This window comes from Calliphora vicina, chromosome 1, assembly GCF_958450345.1.
Source record: "Calliphora vicina chromosome 1, idCalVici1.1, whole genome shotgun sequence".
Lineage (NCBI taxonomy): Eukaryota > Metazoa > Arthropoda > Insecta > Diptera > Calliphoridae > Calliphora > Calliphora vicina.
The window spans coordinates 67,590,450-67,608,800 of NC_088780.1; the positions used below are offsets into that span (position 1 = coordinate 67,590,450).

An 18,351-nucleotide genomic window follows, 5' to 3' on the forward strand; every position below is an offset into this window, starting at 1 on the left:
ATGATACCTAAAATCAGGACAGTCTTCTAGAAATGTTGGGAATTGACTGTCAGGAGCGGTAACTGTGCATCTGAAGTTACAAAATCTTTCGATAACGAAATCTCTTATAAAACGAAATTGAAATGAAAACAAATATGAATGTATTCTATACATTTAATGAATTTTTGATACATAAAAAAACTCTAAACATTTTTGTGGCAAAATGTTTTGAAATTACAATTTTCAATTGCTGATGGAGATATGAAGAAGACTTAATGTCAGTTTCTTGATGTCGAAAGATGTTAGTCGATAACATTTAATGCTATTTCTATAACAAATTCGACAAAAAACTTTTATTCCAGACAATATGTTGCCAATTGACGACAAAAAATATTGCAAAATTTAGATAATAAGCATATAAAAATGCATTTTGAAGTTAAATATAACAAAATATGCAAAAATATACCCTAACAAATCGATGCCATTTTACTGCAAAATGTGTGATTCGGATAAATAATTAGTCAACATTGTATATGGACGGTCGAGAAAAAACATGCGTTTGCATATAAATCCGCCCCCTAGACATCACACTTTGCTGCATAGAAGTACTTCATCCTCAGACGATTCGACTGAAAATTCAAATACAGGCGCGAGTTCTGTCGTGGCATCTCCACCAACAAACTCTAGGCCTGTGGAATCTTCAGCGTCTACTTCTCAAATCGACAGGTGTTCCACTTGTCCAATAATCGGACTGTACTTTTAGGGACTGCTATGGTGAATATACGTCACCAAGGTATGACATACCCGGCTAGCGCCCTCATTGACCCTCATCGGAAACGTTGTTTATTTCTGAACGAGTGCAGAATCGTTTAAAGATTTCGGCGCATTTGACAAATGCTCAAATCTCTGGTGCCAACCAGACGACTACTGCAACCTCTACTAAACTTTGCTCGATCGAAATAGGCTCTCCTTTGGACACTTCGATTAACTTAAGGACTACAGCTCTTGTTTTACCAAATATATCGGGTAATTTACCATCGTTTGTTATGTCGGATGAACTTTGAGGAACTGATGGACGATATATAGTGACACTTCCTTTCAAGTCTGAATTTCCGGAAAAGCTTTCGTTAGGTTCTTCAAAACAAAATGTTAGGGCTCAATTTTTGAGAACAGAAGCTTCACTATTGAGGAAACCACAAATTAAGGAAATGTATGACGAAGTAGTTAAAGAATATTTGGTTTTGGGTCACATGCGGCCAATAGTGGAGACATCGTCTTCCATTTCTTCATGTTATTTGCCACATCATCCTGTAATAAAACTGGATCGTAAAACTATTAAATTGAGAGTAGTTTTTAATGCGTCAAATAAAACTTCTAGTGGACTTAGTCTTAACGATTGTTTGTTTGTCGGTCCTACCCTTCAGGCAGATTAAGTCCTACTGATTTTACGTTGGAGATTTTTTCGCTTTGTTTTTAATTGTGATATTACTCAAATGTATAGACAGATAAGGCTTGACCAGTTTCATACTCCTTTTCAGCGTATTTTGTTTCGCGATTCTCCTACAGAGGATTTAAAGCAGTATGAATTACAGACTGTGACCTTTGGCGTCAATTGTGCACCTTATCTGGCCATCCGTACTTTATTACAGTTGGTAGATGATTCTGAGAGTCAATATCCACTCGCATCGAAAATTCTTCGTAAAGGTATGTACGTTGACGACGTACTCACGGGGACTCATGATGTTGAAACCGATTTGATCGCTCGTGATCAACTTGTAGCGGCATTATCATCTGCAGGATTTAATCTTCGAAAATGGACTTCGAACGATAAGGCAATTTTAGCCGGTTTTCCCCCAGAATATTTGATAGATGAGAAACTTTTAGTTTTTGTCGAATCAAGTAGTTCGAAAACGCTGGGACTCCAATGGAATGCTCATTTGGACGCTTTCTATTTTAAGGTGAATCCTATATACACTAAGAGGGAAGTTCTGTCAACAATCGCGAAATTATTTGACCCGGTAGGTTGGTCAGGTCCAGTTTTAGTAGTAGCAAAAATGCTAATGCAAAAAGTTTGGCAGGATCAGATAGATTGGGATGAGGATATAAAAATGTCAACACAAACCGAATGGGAGAAATTTGTGGCAAGACGAAAGTGGCCCCTATTAAATTTGTTACTTTACCTCGTCTTGAACTTTGTGGTGCTGTGTTAGCGGCAGATCTTTTGAAGGCCGTGTTGTGTGAAATTGACATTCCATTGCACCAGGTTTATTGTTGGACTGATTCTACGATCGTACTTTCCTGGTTAAAAAAAGACCCCTGTTCTTGGGCAACCTTTGTTGCAAATCGAGTTTGCAAGATACAGGAAATTGTAGGCAAACATAATTGGCATCATGTCAGATCTGAGGAAAATCCAGCGGATTTAGGAAATAGAGGAGTTACACCTTCTCTTTTAGCTCAGAGCTCTCTTTGATGGAATGGTCCACAATGGCTTCGGGACGAAAAGTCTACTTGGAATCTGAAAAATCTATCCATGCTTGATTTTTCCATAGAACTCAATCGCTTTATAGGAACCGATATTTGTATGACACCATAACGCTGTCTGAAAATGAAGTGAGACATGTGAAACTACGTTTGGCCATTGTGGCCCAAAAATGTAATTTCGCGGAGGAATACAAGTGTCTATTAGAAAAAAGACCACTTTCTTCTAAAAGTTCACTTTTACCTCTAAATCCGTTTCTTGACAATGAGGGTGTCATGAGACTTAATGGTCGACTGGCTAGGTCGCCTTCATTGGTTTATACGGAACGGCATCCTATTTTATTGCCATATTCATGTCGCTTCACGCTCCTTTTAGCAGAATTTATTCACAAGATTTCCATTCACGGTGGAAATCAACTAATGCTAAGGATAATACGAATCGAATATTGGATTCCTCGTTTAAAGACACTTGTTAGAACTATTGTTAATCGCTGTAAGCGATGCGTGTTGCACTCAACTAATGGCTGCCTTACCCCCAGAACGGACGAACTTGGATCGACCGTTTACAACAACAGGAGTTGATTTCGCTGGTCCCTTCGACATGAAAAATTTGAACGGTAGGTCGTGTCAGATCTTAAAGGCCTATGTCTGTATTTTTGTATGTTTCGCCACCAAAGCCGTACACTTAGAAGTAACTTTATCAACAGATAAATTTTTAGCGGCATTTAATCGATTTATTTCGAGACGCAATTGTCCACGTACGATCTTTTCGGATAACGGGACGAATTTTGTAGGTGCTTCTCGAGAGTTGGAGAGAGAATTTAAAACCTTTTTATTGGAAAGTAGGGCTAGGATGTGTTCGACGTTTGGCATCAACGGCCTTTCATGGCGTTTTATTCCTGCTGGTGCTCTGACATATGGGAGGTTTGTGGGAAGCGGGAGTTCGAAGTTTCAAACTGCACTTTCGTAAAGATGCACATTCCGGTAAATATACCTTTGAGGAACTTTCTACTGTCCTCGCTAGAATTGAGGCATGTCTAAATTCTCGACCATTATGCCCTATGAATGATAATCCTAATGAGATAGTGGCTCTTACACCAGGTCATTTCTTAATAGGGTCGGCTATACTAGCTCCACCTGAACCGTCAATTTATGACTCGCCGCTTAGTCTTCTAAATCGTTATAGGAAAGTTAAGGCACTGACTCATCACTTTTGTCGTAGATGGAAAGAAGAGTACTTGTCAGGTCTTCACAAACGATATAAGTGGAAATATCCAGAAAGAGATATAGCAGACGCAGACTTAGTTGTCATACGAAATGAGCAATTGTCACCCACTTGGAAAATGGGAAGAGTCGTTAGGACTTATCCAGGAAGCGATAATCACGTACGCAATTACAAAACTGGTTGTTTTAACCAGTGAAACTGTTTAAAAATTGTTTTGTTAACCTTCATTGTTTCCTAGTATCATGGATCCTCTTACTCACTTGTCGGAAGAAGCTTTGCTTGAGGATTACGATGAGACAATGGAGGTGGACTCAGCAGCCACGATTACTACTACAGGTTCTACCAGCAAGTCTGAAGTTGTCGCTGTCATCGAAAGCTCAACACCCATCGTGGTCACTGACCAAGAGGTCCCTTTGACCTCACCAGTAAAAACCTCTGCCCCTGCAGTTGTACCGGCTCCTGACGCCAACGTAACTACAAATCCTGATCCAGCATCAGGTACCGTGGAAGCCTCCGGTTCGAATCCGGTCGGGAATTCGCGAAACGTCCCTAAAAATTGTCGCATTTGTGATCGTAGGCATCAATTGCCTTCGTGTCGTAAATTCAAAAATATGACTTGTGAAAAGAGAATTAGGATGGTGCTACTACACCATTATTGCTCGCGTTGTCTTTCTGCAAATCATATTTCCCGCGATTGCTCAAGTCAAGGATGTTGTAAAACGTGTAAAGGAAAGCATCATTCGATGCTACATTATGATAATAACGTCGCAGCGAAACAAATAAAATCTAAAAAACTTGCGATCCTCGACCTGCCGTTTCTAATCAACTTCTGTCAATGCCATTGTTTCACCCCGTGTCGTTATCTCCAACGGCTACTGTTTTGCTGCTCACTTCGAACAAGAGCATTCGGGTACGAGCAGTTTTAGACCTTTGTTGTAGCATGAGCTATATTTGCTCAAGTTTAGTGGCAAACCTAAAGCTGCCCATCTCCACCGTTGATGAAGAAAAATATTCTCTTTATGAGGCATCGCTACAAATTTCGTTGACGGTAAAGGTAAAAACAATGCATGGCATAAAAACTCCTATAGAGACGGTTTCGGACACGATTAAAGATCATTTTGAGGGTATGCAATTGGCAGATCCGAGTTTTAATGTGTCCGAAAAAGTCGCGCTCGTGATTGGTCCTGAGATAGCGCCGCAAATTATGAAAGGTAAAATTTATTCGAACCCGGGACTTCCAATGGCTCAATACACCATATTTGGTTGGGTCATTTCTGGCCAAGCCCATCGTTAAGGGCCCAGTTCATGGCCTGATTCAAAACCATACTCTCTTGAGTGCAGTATGTAGTCTGTGTCAAACTACATCCCATAGACTAGGGTATTCGAATTATTCGATTTTTCTCTTGTTCGAATAAAACGAATAATTCGAATAAGAGACTTTAACTTGTTCGAATAATTCGACCACACGTTTAAAATTAATCGAATTATATGAATAATTTAAATTTTTTTTTAAAAAAAGTAAAGAATGAAGTTTTGATGTCGATTTTTTAATATTTTATTGTTAAAGAAAAACCAAAAATAACGTTAAAGTTAACAATTCAAGTATTAAATTTTCGACAAAAATATTCTGATCAGATTAACTCCCGAACAATCTACAAAACAATTGACTAGCAAACCCTTTAGTTTCCGTTTTGGATCTATGCTTTAAAAAATTTGAGCTAGTTGGACATGATCCTGAATTTAAGTACTAAGAACTTTTTTATGTCGTTTATTAATTCCGGTTTTAAATTGAGTAACTAATTCTTTAGTAAATTAATTATTCACAATTTCTAAATTATTTATAACAAATTGTAATATACATCAAGCTCTATCAACGTTGCCGAATCTTTGCTTAATAAAGTGGTATTGGGGAATTACACAATAAAGAGAATCTGTCCAAAGTTTGATATCATTGTCAGTGAACGTGGCTAATTTGCAATATTTGTGTTTATCATTCGATTTATTAAATATTTTGCAACACTTACGTACGCGCTTAATAACATCACTTATATACATATATTTTATGATCATGGCCTTCATCTATTTCAATGTAATCATTATAAATGTCATCCTCAATATCACTTTCGATGGTCATTTCAAAATCACATTCTCCATCACATTCAACTCCACTTTAAGCTAAGTTAAAATTTTGATTATTAATTTCGATTCTTCTATTATTTCGCCAGCTAAATAACAAATATTTTATTCCGTACCTAAGTTAAAAATTTTGAAAAATTTGTTTTTAGAATTGTAACTTCTTGCAGTAACATTTATATATTTATAGAAGTAGATATCGGAACACTCATCTACAGTGATCGAAAGTCCTTTTGTCTTTAGTTATTTGTCGAATTTCAGAAACAATAAAATTTTTGTGAGTCATTATTACTTATTTAAATTCGAAATTATGAAAAATTTTAAGCAATTTAATAAATTTAAATATATATGAACATTTATTCGTTTTATTCGATTATTCTACATAAAATTGTTCGAATTATTCGTTATTCGAAAATGGCCATTTTTAAATTGTTCGAATAATTATTCGTAAGAAATTATTCAATTATTCGAACGATCATTAGTCGAATGAATACCCTAATGGGAACCTTTTAATTTTATATACATATACAGTGGTGGCCACCAATTTAAGACAAATACTTGAATTTTTTTCATCAACTGAATTTTAAGTGCGATAGAGCCAAAATAAAAGGACCTCTAAGGGTATGAAATTTATTATTAATGTTTCTAGTTTCTGAAAAATGTTTGGAAAAATCGGTAAAACATATATGGACAAAGATATGTGGAAATACGTTGACCTACCTCAACGAACATCCGCTGTTAATAACATGATATGACCGAAACTAATGGAACTAAAAATACGAAATTTGGTCCGAATATTTTATAATAATAAAATTATAATGATATAAATGTGAGAAAATATGTTTATTTAAAAAAAAAATTTTTTGGTCAAGTTGTTGAAAAATTGTATGTGTTCGTGGTGAATATGTATTAATTGACACAGTCGAATAAAACACACTTGTGTGTTAAAACAGTCCTCATGCATACATATTTGTCGAAATTTTAGAAAAAATAATTGACAATCACGTGGAATTTTGCAAACAATTTTTGTCTTAAATTCCTGACCACCACTGTATATGAACTGTATTACCAGCTGGTCTGGCCTGGTCGTATGACCAACTTGTTATTTGAAAAAATAAATGAATTGAAAAAAAATATATGATTTAAGTTTACATTTTTTATTATTATTACCTATTTAATTTAAGATTTGTTGCAACGTTCTTTGTTGTTGCAAGGTGGCCGGCAATGTTTAAGTTAGTTTTTTTGTATGTGTATACTCCCTCCCTTTTGTTCACCCTTGGATGGGGATATTTTTTTTCTAAATTGTAACGAGTAAAACCGTTAACGGTACTTTTCTTAAGCATTGTTCGCCACTTTGTTTTGCATATAATAATCTAATCATAGCTTGATCGCTAAGACCTATACATCGTATTCTCACACATAAAGTTTTATTTCTTTTTTATTTCACGCACAAACAAACGTAAAAAAATATAAATCGAAAATAAAAGTTATGAGTAACGTAAAAAAATATTTATTATGAATAACTCTTATAAGGCAACGTAAAAACATAAAAATCAAAAATAAAAGTTATGAGCAACGAAAAAAAATATTTATTATGAATAACACTTATTGAAAAGCAAAACTTATTTTCATTGAGAATAACTATTATTTAAAGAAACAAAAATTTATTTCTACAATATAACAGTTATAGCTAAATTTTTTTAGATATTTCTTATAACAGTTATGTCTCTGGTTTTAACAATAAAAACATTTATTAAATGACAGAATTTATTTATATATATCCACTGGTTTAGCCTCTTATACAAACAAATAAATAAACAGGCATGCATTCATTTGGATATATATCCACGTTAAAACCATTACATTTATTTTAATATAATATAGAATTCGTTATTATTTCAATTTTAAAAATAAAAGAATGGTAACTATGGGCATACAAACAAAAAAGCCGAACTTTTGTTAACAACACGACCATCTTACATAAATATACAAATGTACATTCACAACAACAACACACAATATACTTTTTTGACTGAAAATTTTTATTTTTGTCTTATTTTATTGCTACCTCAACTGCTACTTCAACTGCTACATAACTGCTACTTCTTCTACTACCTCAACTGCTACTTCTATTACTACTAAATGTAGCAAAATTAATAAAAAACAAATGACTCTGCTACATCAAAACTTTTTTAAGGTAGCAATAGAAAAAAATTACTCTGCTACTTTTAATTTTTTCTTTTATTGATACTACTACAACTACTGCTACCAAAATGTGAAGGTAGCATTAGTAGTAGTAATTGATTGACTACGAGTTTTTATTAATTTTTTAACTAGACTACTTGTGTTTTTTTGTGGCTACTGCTACTTGTAGTCTAGTTTTTTAGACACTGGTTGCTAACAGAATGATCGTGTTTTTGTGTGTAAAAAGTTACCATCTACATAAACAAGTTATTTCATACGTTGCCATATAATTTGCATGGGAAATATTTATGGCATTTACAGTCGGAAATTAAAGTATGATACATCAATATTTTTGTCTCGAGAAGACATATATTTTGCTGTAAGGTTAGCAAAGGTTTAAATATTTCTTCTGAGCTTTAATTTTCTGAAAATATGGTGGTTGTTGGAGTATTAGGAACAGGTATGATATATCAATGTTTTTGTCTCGAGAAGACAAAACATTGATATACCATACTTTAAGATCCTACTAAAAAAAAATAAAAAATTTTCGTAACTGCCTTGCAGAAATACTTCATTTTAGGGGGGATACGGCGAACTTTTTTTGATGTACGGTCTAGTGTACACCCCTACTAAACTAAACTACCCTAGTATGTATTATCTTACTATTTTCTTTATAAAAACAATGCCTTTAATGGTCATTTGATGGATCTGTCTAAAAACCATTCAGTTGATGGATCTGTCTAAAAACCATTAATTTTATGGATATGTCCAAAAACCATACATATGCTATTAAGATTACAACACACATTAGTGTTGAAAGGTGGCCGGCAATGTTTTACCTTTTGGTAATAACTACATTAAACGTATTATACTATTTTTAAAGTTAGAATCTATTGTTTCTTCCTTTTTAATGCAACTTAGCTGGAAGTTTTTTTTTATTTTTTATTACCCACTAAAAAAACCTTAAAAATAAAAGTTGAGAAAAAGTCAATAAAAAATCGACTTTTATTATTACAGTAGTCGCTCACAAATTAGAGCTTTCAGTAATTCGAACATCCAGAAATTAGAATCAGTGTTTGCAATACATTAAACGCTCTGAAATTCGAATTTAAAAGTCTAATTTCAGAGGGTTTTTTTGGTATGTGAACACAATAAAAAAACACTTTACCATTGGAGACTAAAGTCGAAATATTGGAAAAGCTTGACAAAGGCGTTCAAGGGAACCGGTTAGCCCTAGATTTTAGTGTGACAACATCTTCAATCAGCTACATCAAAACACATAAGCAATATTTTGGCTCTCCGTAATGATATTTCGGATTCGATGAAATCAAAAATACAAACAAATATAACTGATTATATGTCACACAAAGATTAGTTGTAAATTTGGCCATTGTGCATGCTATCCCTCCAATAACTTTTAACTTTATTATTTAATTTTTTTTTTAAATACATATGTAAAATATTTTAGTTTTTTGGACTGAATTGTTATGTTTTTTAATTTAATTTATAAAAATACATTTATTGTATTGGACTGAATTGTTACGTTTTGTTTTCTTGTTTTTATCAAATAAAATTGAATTAAAAAAATTTAAAAGTGTTTTATTTTAGTTTTTGGAAGAAAATTTGTTAAATTTTTTTTATTTGAAAAAAAAAAAACGTCGAGAAATTAGAATAATTCAGAAATTAGAATTGCCTCAAAAACAAAGCGGTTCTAATTAGCGAGCGTCTACTGTACCTACTAAAAAAACCTTAAAAATAAAAGTTGAGAAAAAGTATTTTTTTTGAGATGTTGTAGTGGAATTTTTTTCCTCATTGAAGCTATCAAAAAATCGATGCTAATGATTATATGTAAATGATTTTTTTTAATATAAATGTTATTTCTGCGGTTCAAAAGAGATGTAATCACCATTTAATTGTTTCTTAAAACATGAACGGTCAAATGCCTACATAAAGTATTTATATACCCAGTATGAATCAAGTCTGAAGACACATGTTAAATGATGATTATATTTAATAATGTTCTTATTACTTCTATTACCTGAATTTCTATTGAAGGTGGGAAAGCATAATCATTCCAATCAGATGCTAAATCACACGATTTATTTTGATTTGTTGTACTTTCTGTAATTGTATTATCCGGCATATTAGCGGCTTCATTTAATATAGATGATATTTGATCGACAGGAAGATTTGGTATTGATTCAATCGTTTCAATTTCGGGGTGTCTTGGAGTCATTTCACCATGATTTAAGTTTACAGGTGTTAGTCCCCCATGATTAAAATCATCCACTGCGTCCATTCCATGGTGTAAATTTCCTGGCGTAAAAGCAAGATCTCCAAGAGATCCAAGATTATCTATATTACTTATGTCGTTCATGGTAAATAATGGACCAGGACTAGGACAGTTATCAAATATTATAGATTCGGCTGCTTGAGCTGATTCATTAGGAATTATATTATTTATTTTCAGAGAATCATTTGCTGCTACAAAGCTTTCTTGTTCTCTAATTGTTTCTGGAACTGCTAAGCTTTGAGTTGATATATCGCCATTGATATCAGTATTTGATTGAATATTATTAGGCAATACATCAAATTTTCTTTTACGGCCTCTTTTGTTTTGAATTATAGCAGATGAATCATTATCATTATTAATGTGATCTAAAGCTAATATATCGGATGGTCCTAAACATGTAAAATCTTCCAATTGTGTAAAATGTGATATAAGATGTCTATGGTAATTAAGAAATAATGCTCTTGCCGGTATTGTTCTAGAGGGCAATGAAAATAATTTTTCAACTCCACCCGTCTCTTTCCAGTACATTAACCTGAAATTAATTATATAATATTAATAAAGTTGTTTGTATTTTAAAGAGTTTTGAATAATTCACCACCTCTTCGTTGGAGGAGCCAAGTCCAGTGTTGTTACAATATCTGATGTATTCGCTAATTGAGCCTTCATTTCTTCTCCAGAAATATTTTTTATTTCATCAACGATAAGCTTCCTTTTACGTTTGGTTTTTGTAATTCCTTTATATGCCGAGGCATCAATAGGAGCCAAAGCGAAACTTTCATCCTCATTTTGTATTAATGTTGATTGTTCCAAATTCTCATCAATGGCCTCCTGCTGTTGTACAACCGATGTGACCGCTTTATCAAGTTCATCTTAAATAAAAATTAAAAAAAAATGTGTAATTACACTGTGCGAAAAAAAACTATTTGGGAAGTGATACTATTTTTCTGGTAGGTGTTATGGAGTTTAACAAGAATCTGTTTGAGGTGTTCAAAAATTTCAAAAACAGATTCTTGTTATAGAAAAATAGTATCATTTTCCAGTTATTTCTACCTAATTATTTTTTGTATTACTCTGTTTTTTTAAAAAAAAAAAACTTCATTTATTTTTATTTAATCGAGCCCAAAAAGGCCATATATGATTAATACAGTATAAATTGCAATGTTCATGTAAATATGTATTATTTTAGAGATTTTGAAGAAAGTTGTAATAAAAATATGTATATGAAAAAGGAAATTATAATTTTTTAGCATTTATTGTAAAATTTTACCAAATTTATTGCGGTTTAATGATTCGCAAATGTAAATTTAATATGTATTTCGATCACGCAATAATTTGGATCAATTGAAATTACGTTGTTAGTGAGAGAAAAGCTTATTTTTTAAGACATTCACGTTTTTTTCATTCCAAACTTGGGCACTTTTCATAGCAATATTGATAATGGCACATTGACGAGATGTAACATTACTTTATTGTAAGTGCCATTGCCTTCCATTTTTAATATATATTTTGGGGGCGGATTTATATGCAAATGCATGATTTTTCTCGAACGTCCGAATGTAGACTAATTACACTGTGCAACAATAAAAACCAGCCTCATTAAGAGCTAGTTTCTGGGATAAAGATAATATACATTCTTCGTTTAAACCTAGATTAAACTAAAAATTGTGTTTCTCATTTATTGTTTATTTACTATATAATTTAGGTTTAACTGAGCATCATTGGTGAGTTAAACGTAAGTATAAAATGCCAAAGCACAAACATATGAAAAATAAAAATAAACAATTCAGCACAGCAGCTCTTTGTTTTGATTTGCTTTTTTAACATCAATATACATAATTGTCAAGAAGAAAAAGTTTGTGATGTTTGTGCGAAATCTAAGTTGACAAAAATACCATTTCCTAAAGAAAGCAACTATCAGTCAAAGGAAGTGCTTGATCTTGTGCACTCAGACGTACATATGTGGAGCATTCCAAGTAAATTCGCATACAGGTAAACGATATTTTTTAACATTTATCGACAATTGACAAGAATACCATTTCCTAAAGAAAGCAACTATCAGTCAAAGGAAGTGCTTGATCTTGTGCACTCAGACGTACATATGTGGAGCATTCCAAGTAAATTCGCATTCAGGTAAACGATATGTTTTAACATTTATCGACAATTGCAAGGAAAAATGAAGTTATCAATAAATTTAAAGAATTTTTAGCAGAAGTTCAGAATTTTACTGGCAAAGAATTAAAATGTGATAATGGATAATGGAGAATTTATAAACTTCGAAATGAAGAAAATTTTAAAAATGAATGGTATTATATTACAAACTACAGTAATATAATGGTGTTGCGGAGCGTAAAAATCGGACATGATGATGAAATAATTTGAGCTACACTTAACGATGCAAATTTACCGAAAAAGTTGTGGGCTGATTGTGTAATTGCTGCAAACTATATTCAAAACCGATTCCCTTCAAAGTCTATTAGCAAAACTCCTTATGAAATCTGGTTCAAAAGAAAACCTGATGTAAGCAACATAAAAGTGTATGGAAGTAAAGCCTATGTTCAAGTACCACAGTGCAAACGTAGCAAACTTGATAACGTATCTGTTGAAAGTATTTTGGTTGGTTATGCAGAAAATTTTAAAGGATATAGAATTCTGATAAATGGAAGTAATAAAATTATAATAAGCAAAGACGTAAAATTTTTAGAAAATTTCAATTTACCGGATAAAGCGAATAAACAAAATGAAACGGTTTTAGTAGATATTATAAATATGTGCAACTGAAATTGAAAATGAAGATACTGATATTAATCTGACCATGAAGACAGGCATAGGTTTACGAGCTGTAAACCTATGCCTGTCCCCATACAAAAAAAATTTTTGCCGTAAGTGCAAAATTTTTTTTTTATTAATTGAAAAATAATATAATTTGTGAATCATATGTGATGCACGGACGTGTGAAAGAAACTTGCTGTGCATCATATGTGATGCACAGGACAGGGTTAAAATAATTGAATCCGCAAAATTTAGTGCTAGAACGAAACACATTGACGTAAAATATCATCACATCAAAAACCTTTATGAAACTGGAGTTATTCAAGTACTATATTGTCCTACAGATCAACAGTTAGCAGATTTTCTTACGAAAGCTTTACCACTGCCAAAATTTCAAATGTTAATTCAAAATATATTTTGTTGAGAGGGGATGTTAGATCAAATTGTTTGTTTATCAACAAAAGTACTTTGTTAATTTAATTTTTGTAACATTTGAATTTTAAATAATTGTTATAACGTTTTATAATTCAAAATTTTCATTCTACTTTTGAAACTGAAAATACTTGTTTTATTGAGTTGCAATATACTTCGTTATTTCTTTTTAACTGATAGAGGACATCTAAGACTACTAGACACAAGGACTACCTCGTTTTCAAGAGTCATTTATTTTTTATTATTATAATGAGGTTGGGGCACCTCTATATATACCATCCACCAAATATTTGATAGTTAAAAGAGCAACTTTTAACAGGTATTCCCTAATGTATATGTTTTTTGAGATATTTCATCTTAAACCACGGATATGGTAAATATAATCTTTGACCCATAAAAAATCGGTCAGTTTGTTATACATACATATATATTTTTACCCAATATGTAAAATATAAACAAATTTAAAAATGTTAGAATATGTATTTATTTTCATTACACGTGTAAATTAATAGCATCATATTTTTTACAGTTTACAAGAAAAAAAAGCTATTTAGAATCGGAGCCATAGAGACGAGACTTTCCGATTTGTCAAACAAAAATACAACAAATCATATGTCTCATACAACAACAAAATACATTGAATAGCATGTATTTTGTTGTTGCAAGAGTTAGGTTTTTGACAACAGACTTAAGATTTTGACAATTACGTCTCGTCTCTATGTTACCCTATGGTCGGAGCTTTCAGAATTAAGGCTGTCAGGAAGGTCATTTATATTTAAAAAAAAAGCTGCTTGACACCATCATCTATTTTGATGTGTTTGTTGGAGTATTTCGAGGTACTTTTAGATTTAGATATAATAAAAGGGTCCGACTTGTCGCGACGAAAGCAATAGAGCGTGCGAGTGTGGTTCAGCCTATAACTGCGAAAATCTTTATTTCTTGCCACAAGTGCCTCTTCTGTCATCATTTATATTGTTAGCGAAACTTTTTCAATAATATATGTTCCATGTATTAATATTTTATGTACAGATGGAGGTATATAAAACATAATTTTGAAATAACCTGTGAAGCGCTTCTTTTTCTAGCCTTGTAAAGACTGAAACTCGGCATGCGATTTTTTGTGTTTCAGAAAGTGTATGTACCAAATTCCTACACTTTTGCTTGGATAGGAAAAATTTTATGCGAAAAAATCGATTTGGATTGCATGGGCGGTATGCGGTGAGCATAGCCGATTTTAATAAAACTTTTTGTTTCAGAAATTGTCGTTCAGAAAATGTATGTACTAAATTGTTACGTTTTAGACCACATGATTTAAGTATAAAAAGTAACTTTAATGTGTTTATTGATGGGAAGACTATCTATGAAACCCATTCTGTAAAGTATATGGGAATTACATTGCAAAGTAACTTGTCATGAGATATACATTAGAGTGTCGCAAAATTTTTTTTGGGAATTTTGGAACGCATACCCTCTATTTTTTTATATATATAAAACTATAGTTAAATATGAAATTTTGTCTTTCTATCATGATTGCAAGCCGTGTCGACTTGCGATTTAGTTTTGAGGTGCATTTACAAGGGGGAAAAAATGCATTTTTTCAGTTTTTGTAAAAATTTTGCTTAAATAATTACTTTTGCAATTTATTTTAAAAGAATCGAAATGTGTACGTAATTGTCGTTCTAATAAAATATAAAACACAAAAATTGGTTAAAATAGTTAAAGTTATTAAAAATTCGCCAGGCCATTAATGTGTCTCAGGCCACTAGAACAAGAAATGTAGTAACAAAATTAACATATTTTGAGAAATATTAAAATAAAAGCTTATTTTTACTTAAAATATATCCATATTTACTTGTATATGAGTTTTTGTCATTGTAGGATAACGTTAACCTATTCGCAGGTATGTATAACCAAAAAAAATATTTTTTTTAACGGCAGTTTCAAAACTCCAATTTCAAATTTTTAAAAATGTTGTTAAACAAATTTAAGAATTTTTTGATCATCACATGGGGATTTATTTACAACATAATAGGGATTAAAAATGTGAAAAAAGTATGTCAATACCTCCTATAGTTTTTCCGTTCCTGCGATTTAAATTTTGCGATTTTCGAGAAAAACTAATTTGTTGACCATATTTTGGCGAATGTGCCGAATTTCCTTACTGTTATGATTTTTAAGTAAAAACTATTCAGAATATTATAGTCCAAGTAATTCTAAATATAGTCTGAAAGTTTTACTAAAATCGGTCAATTTTTTCAATATTTGGAATTTCTAAAGGAAAGATAGCGAAATGTTATATATTTTTGGGCCGATTTTGATGAAACTTAAGAAAAATATAACATGATGTCTAGTATTTATAATAACTGCACAAAAATTAAAATTAACCCTTAATAGAACTTGGGGTTAAAAAGACACTCAAGTTTTAAAATCACGAAAAACACATTCAATATGAATGGTGTTAACTTTAATATTTTTCTGAGTTAAATAAAAACTCGGAGTCAATAATTCCTACTACTACTGCTACCTTCACATTTTGGTAGCAGTAGTTGTAGTGTACTAATAAAAGAAAAATTTAAAAGTAGCAGAGTAATTTATTTTCTATTGCTACCTTAAAAAAGAAAAAGTTTTGATGTAGCAGTCATTAGTTTTTTTATTAATTCTGCTACTTTTAAAATTTAGTAGTAATAGAAGTAGCAGTGGAGGTAGTAGAAGAAGTAGCAGTTAAGTAGAAGTTGAAGTAGCAGCTAAGTAGCAGTTGAGGTAGCAATAAAATAAGTAAAAAACAAGTAAGAGTGCTATATTCGACTATGCCGAATCTTATATACCCTTCACCTTTGTTGTGGATGCATTATTATTTTTTATAATTAGTATATGGGGGATTTCATGTCAAGTGAACCAACTTTTGAAATCGATGTCTTCCGATCGGGATGAAATTTGCACCAAGGTTAGCTCTATTGGATAGTAACTCAGACACAATTTTTCAACAACATCGGTCGAGAACTCTCTGAGTTATAGGGGGTAAAATTTTGACAATTTGGTCAAACAGGGGTTTTTTCTTATCCATGTAACTTATTACCTATTGTTCTTAGCAAAATGTGTTCCAAATAGTATAGATAGCTATTTCTTCGATCTTTCGAAAAAAAATATTAAAAAAAAAAAATAAAAAATTTTTAATATTTTTTTTCCGAAATCAAAAACTTTTTTGACTTTTTTTTAAAATACGCTATTTTTTTTTATTTTTTTTTTTTTCTTAAAATAAAGTTTAGATATTTTCCTTGAACACCTACTTGGTCGCTTAGTGGGATGCGAGTGGGATATCTATCAAAATAAATATTTTGTAACTCAAAACATAAAATTTTTGACTTTTTTTGCAAAATCAAAAACTTTGTTGACTTTTTTTTTCAAAATGGACCCTTTTTTAATCTTTTTTTTTAGGTCAAACAAAAGCTTAGATATTATCCTTGAAGACCCTTTTGGTCGCTTAGTGGGATGCGAGTGGGATATCTATCAAAATAAATATTTTTTAACTCAAGACTTACAATTTTTGACTTTTTTTTTTGCAAATACGATTTTTTTCCAAATGGGCCCTTTTTTTAAAATTTTTTTTGTAGTCAAAAGAAAGCTTAGGTCCATTCCTTTAAGATATTTTTAGTCCCTTAGTGGGATGCGAGTAGGATATCTATCAAAATAAATATTTTGTAACGCAAGACATACAATTTTTTAATTTTTTTTTGCAAAATCAAAATTTTTTTCCAATATGGGCCCTTTTTTAATTTTTTTTTTTTGCTCAAAAGAAAGCCTAGGTCCATTCCTTTAAGATATTTTTAGTCCCTTAGTGGGATGCGAGTGGGATATCTATCAAAATAAATGTTTTAACACAAAAATTGTATGTCTTGAGTTACAAAACATTTATTTTGATATATATCCCACTCGCATCCCACTAAGCGATCAAAACCATCATAAAGGAATAGGCCTAAGCTTTCTTTATAGCCAAAAAAAAAATTACAAAAAGGGCCCATTTTAAAAAAAAGTCAAAAAAGTTTTTGATTTTGCCAAAAAATCAAAAATTGTATATCTTGAGTTACAAAATATTTATTTTGATAGATATCCCACTCGTATCCCACTAAGGGACCTAAAATATCTTAAAGGAATGGACCTAAGCTTTCTTTTGACTAAAAAAAAATTTTTAAAAAAGGGCCCATTTTGAAAAAAAATTCGAATTTGCAAAAAAAAATCAATAATTGAATGTCTTGAGTTACAACATTTTTATTTTAATAGATATCCTACTCACATCTTCCTAAGTGACAAAATAGGTCTTAAAGGAAAAGACCTAAGCTTTCTTTTGAGCAAAAAAAAATTTTAAAAAAAAGTCCCATATTGGAAAAAAATTTCAATTTTGCAAAAAAAAATTAAAAAATTGTATGTCTTGCGTTACAAAATATTTATTTTGATAGATATCCCACTCGCATCCCACTAAGGGACTAAAAATATCTTAAAGGAATGGACCTAGGCTTTCTTTTGAGCAAAAAAAAAAAATTAAAAAAGGGCCCATATTGGAAAAAAATTTTGATTTTGCAAAAAAAAATTAAAAAATTGTATGTCTTGCGTTACAAAATATTTATTTTGATAGATATCCTACTCGCATCCCACTAAGGGACTAAAAATATCTTAAAGGAATGGACCTAAGCTTTCTTTTGACTACAAAAAAAATTTTAAAAAAAGGGCCCATTTGGAAAAAAATCGTATTTGCAAAAAAAAAAGTCAAAAATTGTAAGTCTTGAGTTAAAAAATATTTATTTTGATAGATATCCCACTCGCATCCCACTAAGCGACCAAAAGGGTCTTCAAGGATAATATC

The 18,351-nt window shown here is 31.6% G+C and overlaps 1 protein-coding gene across 2 annotated transcripts in view; it reads right to left on the reverse strand.

The window, feature by feature from the left end:
* vtd (RAD21 cohesin complex component verthandi) overlaps positions 1–18,351 on the reverse strand; it is a 148,776-nt gene that overhangs the window by 98,104 nt on the left and 32,321 nt on the right. The window contains exons 5-6 of one of the 2 annotated variants that reach the window (XM_065514952.1): positions 10,888–11,161; positions 10,038–10,824 (exon numbers count right to left, since the gene is read on the reverse strand). In XM_065514952.1, the coding sequence (XP_065371024.1) occupies positions 10,038–10,824; positions 10,888–11,161 (1,061 nt within the window). The remainder of the gene's footprint in view (positions 1–10,037; positions 10,825–10,887; positions 11,162–18,351) is intronic. The other variant, XM_065514953.1, reaches the window with a different exon arrangement.